The sequence below is a fragment of the Coregonus lavaretus genome (assembly GCF_964263955.1).
Source record: "Coregonus lavaretus genome assembly, chromosome: 37".
NCBI lineage: Eukaryota > Metazoa > Chordata > Actinopteri > Salmoniformes > Salmonidae > Coregonus > Coregonus lavaretus.
Window position 1 is genome coordinate 22,753,197 of NC_140024.1, and position 25,088 is coordinate 22,778,284.

A 25,088-nucleotide genomic window follows, 5' to 3' on the forward strand; every position below is an offset into this window, starting at 1 on the left:
CACACACGCAGCTCACTGCCTCCAACTCACAAACCAGCATTGATGAAGTGTGACAGGTACCATAATTACACGAATCTGTATGCAGGTCAAAGACAATATGAGAGTTGGGACTTCTATAATGTTTACCAAATCTAACAACCCCCTGCCATTTTTTTTTTTTTTTATACTAAAAACTACTGGATATTAGAAAACCTTAATATTTCAGTTTGGCAGTTTATCAACTCTAGAGCTGATCCTTTAGTTGTCCTAGCCCTCATTAAAACGGATACACAGTCACACACACACACACACACGCACAAGCACACACTCAAGTACACATACAGAAACAGCTGTCAAACCACAGGCCAAAGGTCCACTAGGCTGGCCTTGTACGAGAGCAATTTGCCAAACCAGATGAACCAGAGCAGAAGTACAGCGGTGACATAGGAGGAAGGAGAGGAAGAGCAATGGGCCAACACAGCAGCTTTTGGCAGGGGGGATGTGAAAATAGATAGAGGGATGAACAGAGGGATGGAGGGAAAGGGACATGGAGAGGTGAAGTTAGTCCGGCATCTGTTTCAGAGCCTCAACCTCCTGGCCTGCTTTCTCTGTTCTAGGAGTTCTGACACAGCTAGGAGAAACAGGGGAGTATGATGAAGAGATGGAGGGAGGAGGAGAGCAGGTGGGTGGGTGAGACAAACAGACAGAGTGTCACGGATTCTGCCGAGGCTGCTCCTCCTCCTTGCTCGGGCAGGCTTCGGCGTTCGTCGTCCCCGGAGTACTAGCTGCTGCCGTTCGATGTTATCGGTGTCTGTCTAGTTTTGTCTGTATTGTTTACACCTGTTCGTCATTATGTTTGATTGTTGCCCTATAATTACCCCTGTCTCTCATCGGGATCTTGTGTGTGATTGTTTCCCTTCACGTATGTCATTTGTGAGTGGGTTATTTCCTCCCTGCGTGGAGTTATTCTGTGTTCATCTTTTCGGTATGGGATTAAAGTACGTGTCCGAGAGTTCTGTGTCCTGCGCCTGACTTCTTCAACGGCATCTCACTGACAGCCGTGACACAGAGACAGAGGGAAAGATAGTGAGGAATGAGGATATCTCTGACTCAGTGGTTTTCATTCTGCCCCGAGGCTGTTATAAAGCTCTTTACTACCTGTATGGGTGGGAATTACCCAAATCAGCCTTCCCCATATGGCATACACTGTCCATCCATATAACATGAGGCTACATACAGCGTTCCACAACCTGGATTGTAGCAATATTACTGTTAATACATCTGATGAGGTAAGGCTGGTTACAGCACCTTCTCAGCTCCATCATGGTGTTGACCAGGTTGAGTTACAGTCAGGCTTGGGGCAATTCCATAAAAATTCCAGTCAAATAAGGAAGTACACTGACATTCCAATTCCAATTCTCTTCAATGCTTTTCAATGGGGAAAATGGGGAATTTGGTTTACTTTCTGAATTGATTGGAATTTAAATGGTATTGACCCCAACCCTGGGTACAGTAAGGGTTAGGTAGGGGTCAGGGTCAGGTAGTGGTCAGGGTTAGGGTTAGGTAGGGGTCAGAGTCAGGGTCAGGTAGTGGTGTGTTCAGTACCTTTGATGAGGTAGGGGTGGTTGCAACACTTCCTCAGCTCCATCATGGTGTTGACCAGGTTGGGGACGTTGGCCTGGCCGACTCCTTTAGACAGGAAGGAGAAGTTCTTCTCTAGGATGGCTCTGTAGTACTTCTTCTGGATGTTGGTCAGCTCCACCTGACCACATTATATAGAAACATTCAAACAACAGTCAGCAAAACTAAGACAAAAAAAACCGCAAACACACTCATCAATCTAATGCATACACATACACACACAACGCACATACACACCTCAATGATGGTTTCCTCCTTAGGAGCCAGCTTCTTCTCCACGTCCTCCTTAAGACGACGCAGCATCATGGGCTTCAGGATGGCCTGCAACTTCTGGACCTGAGAGAGACAGAGATATACAGGTTCATATATGGAGACATGCATACGCACGCACACACACATACATACAGATACAGTAATATGTTAAGCTTTTTGACCTGACACACAGAGAGACCGATACAGAGAGATGGAAGATACAGGTTAACATGGAGAGTCGAACTGAATGCACACTTTCATGCACACACACGCACACGATTTTAAACAGAGGTGCTGAAGGATTCGCATGATTAAGAGGGGTTGACAATGGGGCGTTCAGTGGTACTATGATTGTCAAACCAGTACAACACACTGAGTGTACCAAACATTAGGAACACCTGCTTTTTCCATGACATAGACTGACTAGGTGAATCCAGGTGAAACCTACGATCCCTTATTGATGTCACCTTTTAAATCCAATTCAATCAATAAGCGCCTTCAGAAAGTATTCAGACCCCTGGACTTTTTCCACATTTTGTTACGTTACAGCCTTATTCTAAAATTGATTAAATACTTATTTCCTTCAGCAATCTACACACAATACCCCATAATGAAAAAGCGGAAACAGGTTTTCTGAATTTTCTGCAAATGTATAAAGACAACGAAAAAACAAATACCTTATTTACATAAGTATTCAGACCCTTTGCTATGAGACTCGAAATTGAGCTCAGGTACATCCTGTTTCCATTGATCATCCTTGAGATGTTTCTACAACTTGATTGGAGTCAACCTGTGGTAAATTAATTGATTGGACATGATTTGGAAAGGCATACACCTGTCTATATAAGGTCCCACAGTTGACAGTGCATGTTAGAGCAAAACCCAAGCCATGAGGTCGAAGGAATTGTCTGTAGAGCTCTGAGACATGATTCTGTCGAGGCACAGATCTGGGGAAGGGTACCAAACAATGTTTTCAGCATTGAAGGTCCCAAAGAACACAGTGGCCTCCATCATTCTTAAATGGAAGAAGTTTGAAACCACCAAGACTCTTCCTAGAGCTGGCCGCTCGGCCAAACTGAGCAATCAGAGGAGAAGGGCCTTGGTCAGGGAGGTGACCAAGAACCCGATGGTCACTGACAGAGCTCTATAGTTCCTCTGTGGAGATGGGAGAACCTTCCAGAAGGACAATCATCTCTGCAGCACTCCACCAATCAGGCCTTTATGGTAGAGTGGCCAGACAGAAGCCACTCCTCAGTAAAAGGCACATGACAGCCCGCTTGGAGTTTGCCAAAAGGCACCTAAAGACTCTCAGATCATGAGAAACAAGATGATCTGGTCTGATGAAACCAAGATTGAACTATTTGGCCTGAATGCCAAGCGTCACGTCTGGAGGAAACCAGGCACCATCCCTACGATGAAGCATGGTGGTGGCAGCATCATGCTGTGGGGATGTTTTTCAGCGGCAGAGACTGGGAGACTAGTCAGGATTGACGCAAACATGAACGGAGCAAAGTACAGAGAGATCCTTGATGAAAACCTGCTCCACAGCGCTCAGGACCTCAGATTGGGGCGAAGCAACAAGACAACGACCCTAAGCACACAGCCAAGACAACGCAGGAGTGGCTTCGGGACAAGTCAGCCAGAGCCCGAACATCTCTGGAGAGACCTGAAAATAGCTGTGCAGCAACGCTCCTCATCCAACCTGACAGAGCTTGAGAGGATCTGCAGAGAAGAATGGGAGAAACTCCCCAAATACAGGTGTGCCAAGCTTGTAGCGTCATACCCAAGAAGACTCGAGGCTGTAATCGCTGCCAAATGTGCTACAACAAAGTACTGAGTAAAGGGTCTGAATACTAATGTAAATGTATTATTTCAGTTTTTCTTTTTTTATACATTTGCAAAAATATCTAAAAACCTGTTTTTGCTTTGTCATTATGGGGTATTGTGTGTAGATTGATGAGGGGAAAAAACAATTTAATCCATTTTAGAATAAGGCTGTAACGTAACAAAATGTGGAAAAAGTCCAGGGGTCTGAATACTTTCTGAAGGCGCTTATTGATTGAATTGGATTTAAAAGGTGACATCAATAAGGGATCGTAGGTTTCACCTGGATTCACCTGGTCAGTCTATGTCATGGAAAAAGCAGGTGTTCCTAATGTTTGGTACACTTAGTGTGTTGTACTGGTTTGACAATCATAGTACCACTGAACGCCCCATTGTCAACCCCTCTTAATCATGCTAATCCTTCAGCACCTCTGTTTAAATGTGGAAAAAGTCAAGGGGTCTGAATACTTTCCGAATGCACTGTAGATGAAGGGGAGACAGGTTAAAGGATTTTTAAGCTAGAGACAATTGAGGCATGGATGATTTGCCATTCAGAGGGCAAGACAAAAGATTGAAGTGCCTTTAAACCGGGGTATGGTAGTAGGTGCCAGGTGCACCGGTTTGAGTGTGTCAAGAACTGCAACGCTGCTGGGTTTTTCACGCTTAACAGTTTCCTGTGTGTATCAAAGATTGTCCACCACCCAAAGGACATCCAGCCAACTTGACACAACTGTGGGAAGCATTGGAGTCAACATGGGCCAGCATACCGGTGGAATGCTTTCGACACCTTGTAGTCCATGCCTAGACGAATTGAGGCTATTCTGAGGGGAAAGGGGGGGTGCAACTCAATATTAGGAATGTGTTCTTAATGTTTTGTACACTCAGTGTATAGCTCCATAGGAAGATATGATGACTGATTAAAATAATAGGCTAATGAAGTCCATGGGGTTGATAATAGGGGTACTCAAATAACTGTAATTACAGAAGAATAATGCTACAGGGTTTTTGACATAATATCAACCATATGTAGGTCTTTCAAAAATCAAAATCAAATCAAATTTTCTTTGTCACATCCGCCAAATACAACAGGTGTGAAATGCTTACTTACAAGCCCTTAACCAACAATGTAGTTTTAAGAAAATAGAGTTAAGAAAATATTTACTAAATAAACTAAAAGTAAAAAAAGTAACACAATAAAATAACAATAACGAGGCTATATACAGGGGGTACATGTAGGTAGGGGTAAAGTGACTATGCGTAGATAATAAACAGTGAGTAGCAGAAGTGTGTGTGTGTGTGTGTGCATGACCTAGTTGGAGAGCTCTATTCTCCTTCAGAGTTCTATCTGTACCAACGGGACCTTTAGCTCCACACACACTGACACACTGTTCAAACACCAGGTGGGGTGAGTGGGGAAATAAACACACTTGTCCCCTGATACCATATGAAAACAAATTAGCTTCTGTATTAATAATCATATTCATTATGATCAGTGAGGGTAAAGGACACACTCACACACAGGCAAACAGGCAGAGACAAAAATATAACACACTGTATTTCTCACATACACACTTTGTTGATAGGAACCCAACAACATAACACTCACACACTGACACCGACACACTTGATACGAACCAAACAACCACATGATAGAATCACACAGCCTCACCTGCTCCTCAGTCTTAAGGTCTCCAAACTCCAGCATGAAGGTGTTCTCTGAGGGGAAGTGTTGAGGCTCCAGGAAGTGCAGCAGACTGAACAGCTCCTCTACCGTGTTCTGGAGGGGGGTCCCTGTCAGAAGGACTTTGTGTTCCTGGAGATAGAGGAGAGGGAAGAGAGAGATGTGAGTTAGAAACAATACAAGACACACAGCATAGGAACTCCAACATACAAGCTGTGCCTCAACTGAACACAACTACAGAGAGAGGGGAGACCTCAATCACAAACAATCTTAAGAGACAACCAGATTGGTGTACAGTATTAGTTACCAAATGGGCACTTTTCACAGCTTCTCTCCACACACAAACAAGATACTGATTTGAGACACACTAGGTCTAGGATCTCAAACATTCAAGCTGTAATGGCTGCATTTCTGCCCTTTGTTCAGTTCTGCCCTGCAGTATGCTCAGTGACTTGGACATACCAGATTCATGAGCTTGAAGCCCTCTAGCAGCTTGCAGTTCTTGTTCTTGAGGCGATGGGCCTCGTCGATGATGACGCAGCGCCACTCGATGGCGTTGAGCTCGGGACAGCCACCCAGGATCATCTCAAAGGTGGTGATGAGGGCGTGGAACTTGTAGGCTCCCCGCACCACACGACCCTGGAGGGAAACCAGGAAGAAACACACAGGAAGTCAATACAACTCTTCTATTCATTCAGCTTTTCTCATTCTCAATGGTTGACTGTATAATGACTTCTAAAGAAATATCAGTGATTTAAATAATTTGAGAAGACAGAATATAAAGATGGTCCTTGACAATATTCCATTCTCATATCTAGTGAGACATCCTGTGCAGTGTGTGTGATTCCCTGTATGTTAAGGTGATTCCCTGTGTTTTTAAAGGGGTGAGCCGTGCTGTCAGTATGAACCCAGTGACATCACAGTGTTCCAGTGAGACATCCTGGTGGCAGCTCCTCTTCCCCCTCCTCCTTCATCTTTCTTTCCACTCCTCCTTCATCTTTCTTTCCCCTCCTCCCTCATCTGTTCTTTCCACTCCTCCTTCATCTGTTCTTTCCCCTCCTCCCTCATCTGTTCTTTCCACTCCTCCTTCATCAGTTCTTTCCACTCCTCCCTCATCTGTTCTTTCCCGTCCTCCTTGTTACATTTGCATACTAAGATCTCCTAACAGCTGTCTGTCATTCCACATTACTCTGCCAACCACCGCAGCAAAAACCTTTGCCCAGGGCTACCACCTGACATGTGCCACTCTTCAAAACCTTCTCATGTGCTGTTAAATTGAGTCCTGCTTTCAAGTTTTAATGTCACATGCACAAGTACAGTGACATGTCTTTCTTGCAAGCTCTAACCCCAGCAATGTAGTAATCAATAACAATGTATTACTACAAATAACAAGGTAGAACAAAGACACACAAGATATAAAAATAAGAAATTAGAAGAACATGACTAAGTAAGCATGTTCCTGGAGAGCTATCCTCCTGTAGGTTTTCGCTCCAACCCCAGGTGTTACTAACCTGATTCATCTTATCAACCTGCTAATAATTAGAATCAGTTGTGCTAGATTAGGGTTGGAGCAAAAACCTACAGGACGGTAGCTCTCCAGGAACAATCTTGGGCAGTCCTGATATACAGGGTCAGTTCCAGTAGCATATTTACAATGTGAAGGGATACTGGTTCATTATAGGTACATATGTAAAGGGGTAAGGTGACTAGGCACGCTGGAACATGACAGTCATGCTACTCAATCTCAGTATCTCTCTCTCATTATGTGGCCTGCAAGCTCTTCCTTGGACAAATCTCATTGTCCTACTGAGTATCTCTGATATCATGTCACTATTCCCTGATACACAATATAAGAAATACTGTCATTACTTTAATGGACAAGAGAGACACCTGAGTTTCACTTCACCATTCACAGCTAATGATAAGTGCATCACATTATCTCCTGTTCTCCCGTTTCTATTGTGTTAGTAAGCATTATGCGATGCTGGCTGCCAGCGGGTTTCAAGGCCCTGTTGCTGTTGTTTTTGACAACCACAACCTCCCCTCCCCTCATCAGAGGACAACTTTTTGAAACTTCAAGGACCCGTCTATTGTTGTTGTTGTTGTTGTTTATCTGTGGACCCCTGACTGTACATCTCATACGGCTAGCCTGTGTTGTTTATTTATGTTGTTGTTGTTTACCTGTGTGTCCCTGGAGTACATCTCGTACTGCTGCAGCATCTGCCTGCTGACCATGGAGCCGTGGTAGACAATGACGTTGAGGTGGGTCCACGTTCTGAACTCCCTCTCCCAGTTAGCGATGGTGGAGAGGGGGGCGATGATGAGGAAGGGGCCCCTGATGCCCACACGCCAGATCTCCTCCAGAAACGTGATGGACTGGATGGTCTTCCCCAGACCCATCTCATCTGCCAGGATACAGTTCCGTCTGCCAGGGAGGAAGAGAGGGAGGGAGGAAGAAAGGAGTGAGAGGAAGCAAGAGGTGGTTGGAGGAAGAAAGAGAGAGAGAGTTGTGGTCCTGTCTGATATTGATTCTAAGTGATGAGACTGGGCTGAACAGAATCCTTACTCTAGTATTCAGGCAGAACATTAATCTGGTTGTCCAGAAGGTGGGGTGTTACAGTAAATCTGGACATTAATTGCAAAGAGCCGATACTCCCACTTGCCTCCTAGACTTTAATCCTTAATCTTAAAGGCCCAGTGCAGTCAAAAACAGGATTTTCCTGTGTTTTATATACATTTCCACAAAATGAGGATGGAATAATAATCTGAAATTGTGATAATGCCCTTTTAGTGTAAGAGCTGAAAATACCGGCTGAAATTTCAGCCTGTTTTGGTGGGATGTTGTTTTGGTCGTAAATTAGTTGATAGACCAATAACAAAGAGAGTTTCAAACCTCTCTGCCAATGACAGCTAGTTTTCCCCTCCCCACTCAGACCACTGCCAGGCAGTCCTAGCAAAATTCTTGCTTGAGAAATTGCTCTTTGCTAAGAAGCTATTTTTTGTTTCTTTTTGACCATTTTAACCTCTTAAATGTGGTCCTCTGTAGCTCAGCTGGTAGAGCACGGCGCTTGTAACGCCAAGGTAGTGGGTTCGATCCCCGGGACCACCCATACACAAAACATGTATGCACGCATGACTGTAAGTCGCTTTGGATAAAAGCGTCTGCTAAATGGCATATTATTATTATTATTATTATTATTATTAAATGTAATGGCAAAATGTAGATTTCCGCCTAAATAGACATACACAAAAGTAACTGCTATTCATGTGTGATTACATGTTTCTGGCATGCAAAGCTTGGTATATTTGGAAAGAAGACATCTGGGAGATGATGAGGAAATGATCAGACGATAGATAGGAGTTACATAGTTCAAAATACACAAGATCAAGCATATACAAAATAACCTTTTTTTTTTTTTTTTTTTTTTTTTTTAAGTATCTTTCATTGACAAGCTATAAGTGAATTATTGATGACTAGAGCTGGAAACACATCAAATGGCTTCCACAACATGTGAACAATATTAGAAAAAAAATGGGATTGATATACCTAACAACTAGAAATGGGCAGATGTTTTAGTAAGTGGTGTCAGGTGTGGTCACGGGACGTTTCCAAGTGTCCCTAAACCTCTCCAAAGTGGCATATGTCTGTAAATTAGATAATTCCAGCGCTATTACATATTTGCAATCCCTAAATGCTATTTATTCAGTATAAAAACACAATTTCTACCATATCAACCTCACTCAAACATTGTGGTTGTGTTATGGGGTATCCAGGGTACATTCAAGTGTCTTTTCAACCTCTCCAAAGTGTCCGAATGTGGTAATTTGCACACTGGATGTGCCTAAAAGTTATTGTTCACTATAAAAACTAAATTTCTACAACACCAACCCCGCTCAAACATTGTGGTGGTGTCGGGGGACATACAGGGGATATGGATGCCTACAGCGCATAAGCAGGCGACATCATATTTTTGATGCGCAAAGATATAGTCACTCGGTGGACATTCGATGTTGTCATTAAGTCATACATCATCAGATAACACTGGCAATATGCTAGATTGGTTCCTACCAACCTAAGGATTCATTTGATACCCTCCATGTAGCTATAGCTCAAACACAGACCAAGCTTACCTTTTAAGATGTTTTTTAATATAAATGTAATGTTTGCTGTTTGGTGAAAATGTTGTGTAAAATAAACATTTTCACTCTCGGGGCTGGTGATCAATAACGGTAGGTCACAGGCAGACAAATAAGATATCCTCATGATCTGTGGAGTCCCGGCTTTCGATGTGTATCAATGTATTCCGTGTTAATTTCATTTATGCTTTACAACGCTAACCGGAATGTAGGTAGCAGCCATCATGAAATGAGGACATCGGCTCGGCCTGCCCTTATAAATTAGTATGCCAGTACAGTTGAAGTCGGACGCTTACATACACCTTAGCCAGATACATTTAAACTCAGTTTTTCACAATTCCTGAAATTTTATCCTAGTAAAAATTCCCTGTCTTAGGTCAGTTAGGATCACCACTTTATTTTAAGAATGTGAAATGTCAGAATAATAGTAGAGAGAATGATTTATTTCAGCTTGTATTTCTTTCATCACATTCCCAGTGGGTCAGAAGTTTACATACACTCAATTAGTATTTGGTGGCAATGCCTTTAAATTGTTTAACTTGGGTCAAACGTTTCGGGTAGACTTCCACAAGCTTCCCACAATAAGTTGGGTGAATTTTGGCCCATTCCTCCTGACAGAGCTGGAGTAACTGAGTCAGGTTTGTAGGCCTCCTTGCTCGCACACGCCTTTTCAGTTCTGCCCACACATTTTCTATAGGCTTGAGGTCAGGGCTTTGTGATGGCCACTCCAATACCTTGACTATGTTGTCCTTCAGCCATTTTGCAACAACTTTGGAAGTATGCATGGGGTCATTGTCCATTTGGAAGACCCATTTGCGACAAAGCTTTAACTTACTGACTGATGTCTTGAGATGTTGCTTCAATATATCCACATAACTTTCCTTCCTCATGATGCCATCTATTTTGTGAAGTGCACCAGTCCCTCCTGCAGCAAAGCACCCCAACAACATGATGCTGCCACCCCTGTGCTTCACGGTTGGGATGGTGTTCTTCGGCTTGCAAGCATCCCCCTTTTTCCTCCAAACATAACGATGGTCATTATGGCCAAACAGTTCTATTTTTGTTTCATCAGACCAGAGGACATTTCTCCAAAAAGTACAATCTTTGTCCCAATGTGCAGTTGCAAACCGTAGTCTGGATTTTTTATGGCGGTTTTGGAGCAGTGGCTTCTTCCATGCTGAGCGGCCTTTCAGGTTATATCAATATAGGACTTGTTTTACTGTGGATATAGATACTTTTGTACGTGTTTCCTCCAGCATCTTCACAAGGTCCTTTGCTGTTTTTCTGGGATTGATTTGCACTTTTTGCACCAAAGTATGTTAATCTCTAGGAGACAGAACACATCTCCTTCCTGAGTGGTATGACGGCTGCGTGGTCCCATGGTGTTTATACTTGCGTACTATTGTTTGTACAGATGAACGTGGTACCTTCCGGCGTTTGGAAATTGCTCCCAAGGATGAACCAGACTTGTGGAGGTCTACAATCTTTTTTCGGAGGTCTTGGCCGATTTCTTTTGATTTTCCCATGATGTCAAGCAAAGAGGCACTGAGTTTGAAGGTAGGCATTGAAATACATCCACAGGTACACCTCCAATTGACTCAAATGATGTCAATTAGCCTATCAAAAGCTTCTAAAGCCAACTTAGTGTATGTAAACTTCTGACCCACTGGAATTGTGATACAGTGAATTATAAGTGAAATAATCTGTCTGTAAACAATTGTTAGAAAGATTACTTGTGTCATGCACAAAGTAGATGTCCTAACCGACTTGCCAAAACTATAGTTTGTTAACAAGAAATTTGTGGAGTGGTTGAAAAACGAGCTTTAATGACTCCAACCTAAGTGTATGTAAACTTCCGACTTCAACTGTATATGGTAGTAAGTCATACCAAAGATTTGAAGGCGCCGATCAATAGCCAAGATACTCAGCTTTCCGCAGACACCCTGCTATTGCAGATAGGGGCTTCCGTTCTCATACCAGACTGAATTTAATAAGAAAAATCGAATAGGGTCCCCAAATATGGGGACTTTACATTTAAGAGGTTTTAATTGAAAACAATCAAAGTAAGGTACTTGATTGTTACCCAGAAATGATTTGATATTGAGATAAAAATGGCTGCATTGGGCCTTTAAGAACTTCACAGCACTCTGAAACACAGTCCCAGTAGCAACACTACAGCCTGGCTACAGACAAAGATGCTTTTTGGATGTGTTCCACACTCGCTTTCTCTCTCCCTCGCTCTGTCTCTCCATATCTCTCTCTCTCTGTCTCCCTCTATCTCTCCATCTCTCCATCTTTCTCTCTCTTCCTCTCTTCCTCCTCTTTCCTTTCCCCACCAGCAGCATGTTGATAGTACACTGCTCAAAAAAATAAAGGGAACACTTAAACAACACAATGTAACTCCAAGTCAATCACACTTCTGTGAAATCAAACTGTCCACTTAGGAAGCAACACTGATTGACAATACATTTCACATGCTGTTGTGCAAATGGAATAGACAACAGGTGGAAATTATAGGCAATTAGCAAGACAACCCCAATAAAGGACTGGTTTTGCAGGTGGCGGTGCTTTCACTCTAGTGGTAGCATGAGACGGAGTCTACAACCCACACAAGTGGCTCAGGTAGTGCAGCTCATCCAGGATGGCACATCAATGCGAGCTGTGGCAAGAAGGTTTGCTGTGTCTGTCAGAGTAGTGTCCAGAACATGGAGGCGCTACCAGGAGACAGGCCAGTACATCAGGAGACGTGGAGGAGGCCGTAGGAGGGCAACAACCCAGCAGCAGGACTGCTACCTCCGCCTTTGTGCAAGGAGGAGCAGGAGGAGCACTGCCAGAGCCCTGCAAAATTACCTCCAGCAGGCCACAAATGTGCATGTGTCTGCTCAAACGGTCAGAAACAGACTCCATGAGGGTGGGGGTTGTGCTTACAGCCCAACACCGTGCAGGACGTTTGGCATTTGCCAGAGAACACCAAGATTGGCAAATTCGCCACTGGCGCCCTGTGCTCTTCACAGATGAAAGCAGGTTCACCCTGAGCACATGACAGACGTGACAGAGTCTGGAGACGCCGTGGAGAACGTTCTGATGCCTGCAACATCCTCCAGCATGACCGGTTTGGCGGTGGGTCAGTCATGGTGTGGGGTGGCATTTCTTTGGGGGGCCGCACAGCACTCCATGTGCTCGCCAGAGGTAGCCTGACTGCCATTAGGTACCGAGATGAGATCCTCAGACCCCTTGTGAGACCATATGCTGGTGCGGTTGGCCCTGGGTTCCTCCTAATGCAAGACAATGCTAGACCTCATGTGACTGGAGTGTGTCAGCAGTTCCTGCAAGAGGAAGGCATTGATGCTATGGACTGGCCCGCCCGTTCCCCAGACCTGAATCCAATTGAGCACATCTGGGACATCATGTCTCGCTCCATCTACCAACGCCACGTTGCACCACAGACTGTCCAGGAGTTGGCGGATGCTTTAGTCCAGGTCTGGGAGGAGATCCCTCAGGAGACCATCCACCACCTCATCAGGAGCATGCCCAGGCGTTGTAGGGAGGTCATACAGGCACGTGGAGGCCACACACACTACTGAGCCTTATTTTGACTTGTTTTAAGGACATTACATCAAAGTTGGATCAGCCTGTAGTGTGGTTTTCCACTTTAATTTTGAGGGTGACTCCAAATCCAGACCTCCATGGGTTGATACATTTAATTTCCATTGATAATTTTTGTGTGATTTTGTTGTCAGCACATTCAACTATGTAAAGAAAAGTATTTAATAAGATTATTTCATTCATTCAGATCTAGGATGTGTTATTTTAGTGTTCCCTTTATTTTTTTGAGCAGTGTAGAACAGTGAACAGCTCTGTGGGCCAATCCACAAGCCTCAGAGGCACACAGGCTAATAATGTTAACTCAGCCAAATCACTGCACGCTCTAAACACAACACAGGAAAACCTCAACACTACCTCTGTGCAGTGACAATGTCTCTAAACCAAACAAGCTATACTGAAAGATAAGTCAATGAAAACGTTCTCAGTAAAACCGTTTTTAAGACTAAGACACAAATCAAGACAGACAACCAAGAAAACCTTCAGTCAATGAAAGCATCCTCTCTGAGAACCGTTTTCAAAGATACTGTACAAAGCAAGACAGACAACCTTGCAATCTTTTCATATAGCCTATGTGGCGTAGTGCAGTGTTTTCCAGTACTGTTTTGCATGTTTATGCTGTTATTAACCACTAGGGTTGGGCAGTATTTTCATACCTTCATACCGTTCCTGTACCATACCAAGGTATATGGTATTACTGGCAGTGCACAAAAGGGGCACTATTTATTTCCAAACGTAAAATATATACATACACACACACACATACATACACACACGGTGCCACATTGAAAGTCACTGAGCTCTTCAGTACGGGCCATTTTACTGCCAATGTTTGTCTCTGGAGATTGCATGGCGGTGTGCTACATTTTATACACCTGTCAGCAACGGCAAAAAATGAAGCAGTAGGGATCTTGATTGTCTCTGCTGTAACCAAGAAGTGTGATCTTGCAAGCTAGCCACTTAGCTAGCAAGTTAGCAAACCAAATGCATAGCTGGCGCCCTGAGCAGGAGATCATTTATTTGGTTAATCTTAGATCGTTAACTTATAGTTATAAGTAGTGGCGTAGCACTCACCCCTCTGAGCTTTAGGGCGCCCCAAACCCCCCCAAAAACAAAACAAAACAAAAATCATACCGTTGGTATTTCTAAATACCCCGGTATACGGTATATACCATATATACGGCATACCGTCCAAACCTATTAACCACATTCTCCACAGGTTTTGAATCCTAAACCAAGCTAGAAATCAGCAGGCTCTGAGCAAGCGTCTCCCTGTCTCTGTGCTCCGGTACAGACATGCTGTCAGCTCGCTGCTTCACTAGCTTCTCTTCTGCACTACTTAGCAATCTGACAGTCCAGCCCTTGTCTCTCTGGCTGGGATACAGTATGCTACAACCAGAGGATCTGAAGTCTGGAATAACCCTGTGTTTCTGACTCGTCAGAATCTGCTCAGGGCAGTAGAACACTGTGTGTGTCTGTGTTTGTGTTTGCACATGCATACAGCTACAGTGTGTGTGTGTGTGTATGTGTGTGTGTATCTGTGCACGTGCGTAGAAACGTGTGTGTGTGTGTGTGCGCGCAGCCTTGGGGGACCCTACTGACCTGTTGTACCAGTTGAAGAGGAGCCAGTTGACTCCCTCCAGCTGGTAGTCCCTGAGGACGTTACTGTTCATGTACTCCCTCGACTGATCCCTCTTCTTCCACAGGCTGGCTGGGGGACGCTCCTGGGGGGGTAGAGAATGTTAGAGGAGGAGAAGGAAAGAGAGATGAGAAAAGAGAACAGAAAAGGAGAGAAAAGAAGAGAAGAGAGAGGAAGAGAAGAGAAAGGAGGTTGAATAAAGGTGGCTTACCGTCCTCCGGGAGTCTGGCCTTGCTGCCTGCAGCTGCTCAAACTCCTCTATTTTACTCTGGTCCACATCCCCCTTCAGTTCCCACGTACTGTCTTCATAGGGCAGAGAGCACCACTTAACCAGGTAGTACACCACCTGTTGGGGGAAGAGGGATGGAGAGAGGGGGGGGAGGGAGGGGGAGGGAGGGAGAAAGAAAGAGAGAGAGAAAGATATGATGTGAGTTAAAACAACACACACTTCTACTCAATACAACACATATCAAATGTAACTTCACACTGTTCACTGTATGTATGTCATTGTGTCAGTAAGGGGAAAACACTGCATGAAACCTTCTTTAATCGTCAGTTAACACAGACACACACACACTCTATCTCCCTCCCTCTCATAAATACACACCACTCTCTCTCTCCCACAAACACACATACTGCTCCTAACTTTTAAAACGTTAGGCACCAAACTGAATTTAAGGAGCACCAGAAATAAATAGATTTTTGAACCGTTTAGGCTAGGGACAAGCCATTTTCTTTGCCGTAAAGCTGCAAGCATGCCTGTCGCGAAGCGGTGCTCCATTATCCCTCTCTGACACTCAGAGGCTGCATGACAGTGAACTTGCAAAGTCTGATCAGACTGGCCTGTGCTCTTGGTTATAACAGGAGATTAAATTACACAATGTACCAAATTTGCTCGCTCTGCGCGCTGCTCCAATGTAACAAATGTACAAATCTAACAACAGAAGTCTCATCACAGTCTCCATCCCCGCTCGCCATCACGGCTAAATTCTATTCCAAAACCTGATGGAGGAATAGATGCGTATGGCCAGGCTCTGTCGTAGCCGGCCGCGACCGGGAGACCCATGGGGCGTCGCACAATTGGCCCAGCATCGTCCAGGGTAGGGGAGGGAATGACCGGCAGTGATGTAGTTCAGTTGGTAGAGCATGGCGTTTGCAACGCCAGGGTTGTGGGTTCGATTCCCACGGGGGGCCAGTATGAATTTTTTAAAATAAAAAGATAATGTAAGTCGCTCTGGATAAGAGCGTCTGCTAAATGACTAAAAATGTAAAATGTAAATGTATGAAGATGGGACGGAGAGAAGCAGGTGAGTGGGGGCTGGTAGGGGATGAGGCTGATTACAGCTGCCACATGATCTGTGCATGAAAGTGAAGTGGATATTATTGGACCTGCGCATGCAAGAGACTAGTGGCAGATGCTTAAATTCAACTGGCGCCAGCAGGTTCTTTAGATCGGTAGGGCTGAACAATTTGGTAGTATCATATGAAACGGTACTACGGTATTCTAAAATGTTGGTATTACCGTGGTACCGGTACACCAAGCAACACTAGTAGCTACACCATCAGCTAAAGTAAGAGAGACAACAACCATAATATACATGTATGGAACGACCCCATGCTTTACAATAGTATCTTCTACAAATGGGGAGATGAGACACACTCAAGGACATACACACACACACAATGTACACACACTCAGTCTCTCTCTCTCTTTCCAACAAAAGGCAGGCTAATCATCTCTCATTTGTTGTGAATGAGAGCCCCCCCCCTCTTACCTCTCCTGTGTCCTTGTCTTCACAATAGGACACCTCCAGTACTCTGTCTACCTCCACATAGTCAGGGTTAAAGGGATCCTCCTCCATCTGAAAACACACAGGAAGCCATAGTCAGACAAACAAAACCACCTTCAGGTCATCTGGAGTCTGGGGGGAAAGAAACACACTGTATGACTGTATGGGTGGGTAGCATGAACATATCAAGGCCTAAAGCACACTACATAGATGCATGCAAACACGCCTGCGCAAAACAGGCAAACACACACACACCGGCATGCGTGCACACACACAAACGCACACGAACACACAAACTGCTGTGAAAGGGTCTTACATCTGCAAAGAAGTGGGCCCTCTGTGCCTGTTTAATCTTGAAACGTTTGATCTTCTGCTGAATCCTCTTGTCTTTCTCCAGCTGCTGCTCTGTGGCCCACTCACAGTGGAGGTAGGAGCTGAGAGAGACAGAGAGGGGGACAACACACAGAGTCAGGAACGCACAAGAACACACACACACACACACACACACACACGTTTAATACAAACTTCAAATAAACCTTGGATGTCTTTTATGACATTCTTAGAGCATGTCGTAAATCTTTCAAATGGATATATGTTTGCTTTATGTTTACATGTTCCATGTGTGCCATTTTGTACATTTTACATTTGTATAGGATTTACAATCTACTACACATCAAATTAGTCTTCACTTCAGACTGACCTGGATTTGGTTCTACTGAAACTACAATGAGGTCACATGTGAGCTCAGTCAAAGGCATCTCAAAGTGGTAGTACAAGGACTAGTAATGACAAGCTGCGTCTTACATCGCTCTGTTTAACATGCTGTATTTGGCTTTTTCGGTTGAATACAAACATTTTAAAATGTGCATGCAATTATCTTAATTGGAATGAAAAATAATGCCTTACTAGTTTTTGTATTTTACAAAGAACTCCTCCACTTCTACGATAACTCCTGGAGCGACCTAGAAGAGGAACCAATATTATAGACTGAAAGCGCTTCATACACTGAGTGTACAAAACATTAAGAACAGAATATCAGGTGCCACCAACCTTTGTTTGAGACTGGTTATGATTTCAGTTCAAATCACCAAAACATGCTTGTCCAATCATTATGTATCTGTACGGTACTGTATATTAGAGAACGCATACTGTACTGTATCTATACTGAGTGTACAAAACATTAGGAACATCTGCTCTTTCCAGGACATAGACTGACCAGGTGAATCCAGGTGAAAGCTACAATCCCTTATTGATGTTACTTGTTAAATCCACTTCAATCAGTATAGATGAAGGGGAGGAGACAGGTTAAAGGAGGATTTTTAAGCCTTGAGACACTTGAGACATTGATTGTGTATGTGTGCCATTCAGAGGGAGAAAGGGAAAGACAAAATATCGAAGTGCCTTTGAACAGGGTATGGTAGTAGGTGCCAGGCGCTCCAGTTTGTGTCAAGAACTGCAACGCTGCTGGGTTTTTCACGCTCAACAGTTTCCCGTGTGTCAAGAATGGTCCACCACCCAAAGGACATCCAGCCAACTTGACACAACTGTGGGAAGCATTTGAGTCAACATGGGCCAGCATCCCTGTGGAACGCTTTCGACACCTTGTAGAGTCCATGCCTCTACGAATTGAGACTGTTCTGAGGGCAAAAAAGGGGGGGTGCAATATAAAGAAGGTGTTCTTAATGTTTTGTACACTCAGAGTATAGTAGGAATTGAATTCAATCAAACCCGCATTGCAGAAGGTAAGTAGATGTACTACTGCAAACTAAGATACTATAGTACTACAAAGAGAGGTTCGACTGAATGTGGCACTAAAGATGATATGATTGTAATCCTACCTCGTTCTTGATTATTCGAGATGACATGATCTTGTCAACAACAGCAGCATCCTCCTCACTGGGGTTTTCCTGCAGCAATGACAAGGTGCAAACAAAACACTTTAACAGCTCCATGTACAACCTTCATACACCACACACCCGTTTCATGTATTTTCAATGTAAAACCAGAATACAGTATGGCCTTTAGATGCATTGTCCTGCTATAACACACACATTAGACTAGATAGAGCAATGATAGAGCAATGAAGAATGTAGCCTTGAGATGTATTGATACTGTAGAACCTATCAGTCTTACAGTGTTTCCCAACTCCAGTCCTCCAGTACCCCAAACAGTACACATTGCTGTTGTAGCCCAAGACACCTGATTCTACTCATTGAGGGATTGACGACTAGCTGACAAGTTGAATCAGGTGTGTTTGTCTGGGGCTACAACAAAAATGTGTACTGTTGGGGGGTACTGGAGGACTGGAGTTGGGGACCACTGGTCTAGAACATCTGAATGTTATTGATTGATGCCTAGGCCAGGCCAGTATCTCCTCACCACAAACAGCTGCTGTGCGCGCTCTTTGCGTGCTGCAGCAGTGCTGGTCTTCTTGGCTTTAGCCATGACCTTCACCTCCTCATCAGAAACCCTGGCCTCTCCCTCCTCTGCATACTTCTTCCTCTTCACCTGGCGGTTCGACCGACGAGTCTACAGGGGGGTGAGGGAAAGAGGTTTAGCATTACGGAGGTTCTGTATTATACAAATCAGAACAGCCAAAATATCAGTTCAACTCATTTCCTATGTTTTATTGGGTTAATATGCAGGCAGCCATCGAAGGCATTCCTGTCTATTCTCAATAGTGCGTGTGTCTCTGTGTTGTATGCACTCCGCAGCAATATGTATGACATTCAAGCGTGCTTAGTGTTTATTATTAGGCAAACACATCAGAGAAACCCTGTTAATGACAGCCACAGTTTAATGAGATACTAAATACCATTCAGTTGAAACTAATAACGTGTCTGTGGATGAGAATTACCCAGGCTGACCATAAAAGACTTGGGCCTGCCAGGCTGTGGTCCCTCCTTCCCTGCCTGTCAGGCTACCTCCCAGGCTGAGTGGTCCCTCCTTCCCTGCCTGTCAGGCTACCTCCCAGGCTGAGTGGTCCCTCCTTCCCTGCCTGTCAGGCTACCTCCCAGGCTGAGTGGTCCCACCTTCCCTGCCTGTCAGGCTACCTCCCAGGCTGAGTGGTCCCTCCTTCCCTGCCTGTCAGGCTACCTCCCAGGCTGAGTGGTCCCTCCTTCCCTGCCTGTCAGGCTGCCTCCCAGGCTGAGTGGTCCCTCCTTCCCTGCCTGTCAGGCTGCCTCCCAGGCTGAGTGGTCCCTCCTTCCCTGCCTGTCAGGCTGCCTCCCAGGCTGAGGGGTCCCCTGTGGTGATGATGCTGTAGCTGATCTCAGAGCTGTCTGTCTACTAACGCCACCACTTATAGTGCCACAGACAGGACAGGGCCATCATTCTAAATGACATCTTCAGACAGCTCTAATTAAGACTGGGGGGGGGGGGGGGGGGTAATGAGGATAATTATACCCACACATGGGCAGGGAAGGGGGGGGATAATCCCCTATGACACAGGCAGGGGGAGAGAGTGGAGTTAGGTGAGAGAGTCTTTCATCCCCACTCACAGAATACTCTGTCAACTGGAACAGAGCAGATCATCCACCTCAACACCAGTGTCTATGGATAAGGACTGTCCTCATGGTATAGAATAGGCCTACCCCTAGATAATCCTCAACTCTACCAATGACACCAGTAAAATGACACTGGAGCTATTAGTTCTTGAGTTGGTCAGGCCCTGAACTCACTCTGAACCATCCGGTGTACTTTGACCCCATATCACAGCTGTGACACCTGCATTCCACTCAGCAATAGCAGCAGCAGCATGGCCAACGAGAGAGCCCAAGGACTCTCCATGGCTTTAACTATCACAACAACACTGTCATAAGAACCAGTCTATATGACATGAGTCTCTCAACATAAGGGCCTGCGTTCTGCAGGCGGAGGAAATGGCCTCTCCAAAACAATAATAAAATAAATAAATAAATATAGTTACCTACCCCTGCCTTAAACATCACAAAAACACTATCATAAGAGTTCTGCAGCCTTAAAGAGCCTGCATACTGTAGCCTTGGAGACAGGGGGAAGGACTCCATGCCTTTAACAATCACAATACCACAGTCATAAGGCTTTTGCGTGCTGCAGCTTGGAGCCTGGGGGAGGGACTCACCGAGTCATCGTCTTTCGAGGATCTTCGAGGCGGAGGTTCTTCATCAGACCCCTCCTCTGATGACTCTGTCTTCCTCTTCTTCTTTATCCCTCCAAATTTAATGACGATTTTCCTGAAATAAAGGATAATAGGACAAACATTAAGTATCAACGTCCGTTAAACGAGAGGAAAAATAGGAAAACCAGGACTTCATTTTCTCCTCTTTCCTTCTGCTTTGTCTCATTGAAACTGTCTCTGAATAATGAATTAACGATAATATAAAGATTGTCCTTGTTGTGCTAAATAAATGACCTCAGGAGTATGTGTGATGCCGTGCGGTGTAGTACAGTACAGTACAGTACATGCTGTCTTATTCACTGCATCTTTTAAAGGCAAAAAATAATGATTACCCAAATAATTATAATTAAGTAAGCCTAGTTATTCTATTTCACTGTTATTACCAGTCCAGCTCTGTTTATTTTGTCTCACTTAAAATGAATGATTTAGTTGTTTCCATGGTTGCTTAATGCCTTATTAAATGCACTTTAATAACCTTGAAACAAATAGTGACCGATTCTAGTAGGCTGCTCTACATTTAAATGATAGCACATCAAAACACACATTTTCATGGGAAGCAACCATGCAGTTAGCTGTTAGCACATATAGGCCATTAGCACAATATTCTAAATAAATACCTTAGCATATTGAATGACCTAATGACCTCAGTAAGGGATTATTACATAACAAATATCCAATAATATAATCATGTCCCTCTTGGTTATTGTGTGAGAATAAGCTTCTAATATGTCCATGACTGTGGTGAGTCAATATCTCATCATGTGCAGAATGCAGAGACATTTTTCAGGGAGAAAAATATGTATTGTGTGTGTAGTCTGTGTGTTTGTGTGTGTGTGTCCGTGTGTCTGCAGACAGGGAAGATATGAACCAGTAAACTGATACAATAGATCTCTGCTATGTACAGTTTGAGAGAAAGACACAAATACTCTCTCTCTCTCTCCCCCTCTCCCTCCTGTGTGCGTCTGCCTGCCTGCTTGTCTGTCTGTCTGTCCGCCCCAGCCTGATGTCTTCTTATCAACATATAAGACTGGACTTCCACTGCTCCATTTGCCAAGCTCTTTATTGGATCAAAACAGAGATATAGATAGTGACTGAGCCTCCTCCCTTCTCCATCTCTAGCTCTCTGTCTTGCCACATATTATCCATTATACTGACCAGATCCTCAAGTGGCCACTCTAACACTGAAAATAAATGTCTTCAAAAATGGAAGGCAGTCAGGAGGAGGCAAGATCAGGTGGGACCATTCTAGCCAATGAGAGGGCAGATACGCGTGTGAACAACAGGCAAAACTCTGATAGTGTTTTTTCTCAAAGATGCCGCGATGTCCTACTAATATCATTAGACTCGTAAAAACCTAAGCATTAAGAAACTTCTATTAGATCAAATAAGCCACATGTAGCAAATAAGCCATTACATTTTTTGTGAACTAAATTCGACACTCTCATTGACCTCCATACAAAAATTCCTCTCTTGTTGATCGTTTTATTTGTTTTATGCCACCTGCTGGAAAATACCGATTTTAGGCTCAGTTATCCCTCTCGCTTCTTCCGTTCTGGTCTCACTCTCTTTCTCTCTCTCTCACCCCCTCTCTCAGTCTCCGCCTCTTCCCGCCTACCTCTCTCTTGCTCTTGTCCCTCCTCCCTCGCTCTCTCTTCCAATCCCTCCCTCCATCCCTCTCCACTTTTATGATTCAACTAGCTACACAAAGAGCCAGTCCAGATTCCAAATCCCCATGCAGACAGACAGAGACTAGCATGGCTGGATCGAACAGGCTAATACTGTAGATGCGGTAAAGAGGTCAATTGAACTCAATTGCCATGGAAACGAGTGGGGGAAAGGGCCGTGGGGGAAAGATCCCGAGTCTCCTCATTAAATGTATGAAAAATTAGCATAGATTTAGGTTATTGTTTATAAGTGTATTGCACACTATATTGAGGTAAAAATCAGAGTACAACGCTTATATGGATGTCAACCCCAACACATGTTCATGTCATCGTCACCAATCAACTGCATTACAGTTAAAAATGACTTTGACTACCACCACTGATTTCTGTATGCCAGCTATGCTAACCAGCTTATACGAGCGGGAGTTAGCATTTAACAGTCACTTCTTTTAAACCTGAAAAGGGACAATTTATAAATGTTGTGCAGCAAAAACAGCGAAATATATCAAAATCGGACTTAAGTAACCACATTGTGGGCCTGTTACAATACATAACTCATGACGGATTTGAGAAATATCCACTTTGTTAGATAGGATTTGTTGAATGTGCGCCAATCTGGTCAATGGAATGGAGCTGATGAAGCGTGAGGGAGAGGAGGTAAAGAGAGGTGACGCTCTAGCAGGGGCTGTGCTGTGTGTGTAGGCTACTGAGAGTGTGAGCGAGTGACACGGGAACAGGGAGGTAGGAGGAAGAGACGAGAGACAGCAACCAACCAAGCAGACTCACACTATAATAGACTAATAGCTGCCATAGCTAGGTTATTTATCATCTAATATGATTATGTAGTACCTGTCTTGACTGCATAAACTAGTTAAGCTAGCTAGCTAGGCTAATTGAGAATGCATGCGCTTTCTCGTCCTGCACAGTTAAACAACAACAACTCCATTCAGAATATAAAGTAGCAGCTTACCTGTTGGCTCTTGGTCATTGTAGCCTATCCTTCTCCTTCTCCTTTTAATTCCATCATTTTAATTATATCTTCCATTGATTAAATATCTCCTAACACGGAGGCTCTATGGCTGTAGCCTATTGCAGCTTTGATGACTTATGATTGGCCAACAACAACAGCAAGCTACACATGCCACTCTCGTGAAAAGCAAAGAGCAGCAGCATAAATCATACAATTGCTCTCTCCCTACTGCAGCAGTTGCGTTCGGATATGTATGGGTCCTTCCGTACAAGTCAGTTAAAATTATACATATACGAGACCCGTGACAATCATATCAGAATTCTGGATCCCGACCCTTTTAGGTCCCGGATCGGGTCTCAGGTATTCGGGTACAAGTGGATCCGTGAAGACCTCTACTGTGAAATCCTCAGCCTAGACATGTACTGTATACGTCTGTATATGTCAGTATTGTACAGGCCTATGTCTGTTCTCTTGTATCTGAAGATGGAGAGAGAGGAGACAGAGGAATCCTCCATTCAGATCAGGTTCAGAGAGGTTTGGTGTAAAGTGCTCTAAACGCCCTACATAGCCTGAGATCAGACACACAGAGATATTACAACAGCTCCCTCCCTCCCTCCCTCCCTCCCGGGGCCGTACTCCTGTCTTCTCTCTGTGTGTGCTCCTGATCATTCCTCCCTCATTCCCTCTGTCATGCACATTATCTCTCACCTTGTCTTCCTCCTCCCTTCTCCCCTCTCTGTTCTCTCTCACAGCAACCGGAACAGAAGCTCTCTAGCTCTGTCTGATATGCTCCAAAACACGGCAACGCTCACACGAGCAGACACGGAGTAAGTAGATTCCTTCTCACACAACACCAACCACTCTGAAACAGGCACTCACGCATACACACGTACACAGAGCTAACTACAGTGCCCTCCGTAATTATTGGGAAGCATTTTTTCTTATTTTGGATCTATACACCAACAGCTTGGATTTGTAATCAAACAATGACTATGAGGTTAAAGTGCAGACTGTCAGCTTTAATTTGAGGGTATTTTCATCCATATCGGGCGAACCGTTTAGAAATTACAGCATTTTTGTACGTAGTCCCCCCATTTTAGGGGAACAAAAGTATTGGGACAAATTCACTTATGTGTATTAAAGTAGTAAAAAGTTAAGTATTTGGTCCCATATTCATAGCAGGCAATGACTACATCAAGCTTATGACTCTAGAAACTTGTTGGATGCATTTGCTGTTTGTTTTGGTTGTGTTTCAGATTATTTTGTGCCCAATAGATATGAATAGTAAATAATGTATTGTGTCATTTTGGAGTCTTTTATTCTAAATAAGAATAGAATATGTTTCTAAACACTTCTACATTAATGTGGTTGCTACCATGATTACGGATAATCCTGAATGAATCCTGAATAATGATGAGTGGGAAAGTTACAGATGCACAAATATCATACCCCCCCCAAAACAACACTAACCTCCCCTGGTATTGTAATGGTGAGAGGTTCACATGTCTTGGGGATATGATATTTGTACGTCTAACTTTCTCACTTTCTACTACTTTAATACACATATAAGTGAATTTGTCCCAGTACTTTTGGTCCCCTAAAATGGGGGGACTATGTAAAAAAAGTGCTGTAATTTCTAAAACGGTTCACCCGATATGGATGAAAATACCCTCAAATTAAAGCTGACAGTCTGCACTTCAACCTCGCTGTCATTGTTCGATATCAAATCCAAACTTTGAGTATAGAGCC

General features: G+C 44.0%; 1 protein-coding gene across 5 annotated transcripts in view; it reads right to left on the reverse strand.

Moving 5' to 3' along the window:
- The window catches only part of LOC311111115 (chromodomain-helicase-DNA-binding protein 9-like), a 110,274-nt gene that overhangs the window by 29,536 nt on the left and 55,650 nt on the right, over positions 1-25,088 (reverse strand). For all 5 annotated transcript variants that reach the window (XM_084153793.1, XM_084153791.1, XM_084153792.1 and 2 more), the window contains 13 exons: positions 20,649-20,760; positions 18,926-19,075; positions 18,385-18,453; positions 17,453-17,508; positions 16,863-16,980; positions 16,532-16,618; positions 14,968-15,102; positions 14,720-14,841; positions 7,559-7,802; positions 5,840-6,016; positions 5,366-5,509; positions 1,858-1,956; positions 1,585-1,741 (listed from right to left, as the gene is read on the reverse strand). In XM_084153793.1, coding sequence (XP_084009919.1) covers positions 1,585-1,741; positions 1,858-1,956; positions 5,366-5,509; positions 5,840-6,016; positions 7,559-7,802; positions 14,720-14,841; positions 14,968-15,102; positions 16,532-16,618; positions 16,863-16,980; positions 17,453-17,508; positions 18,385-18,453; positions 18,926-19,075; positions 20,649-20,760 — 1,670 coding nt within the window. The remainder of the gene's footprint in view (positions 1-1,584; positions 1,742-1,857; positions 1,957-5,365; positions 5,510-5,839; positions 6,017-7,558; positions 7,803-14,719; positions 14,842-14,967; positions 15,103-16,531; positions 16,619-16,862; positions 16,981-17,452; positions 17,509-18,384; positions 18,454-18,925; positions 19,076-20,648; positions 20,761-25,088) is intronic.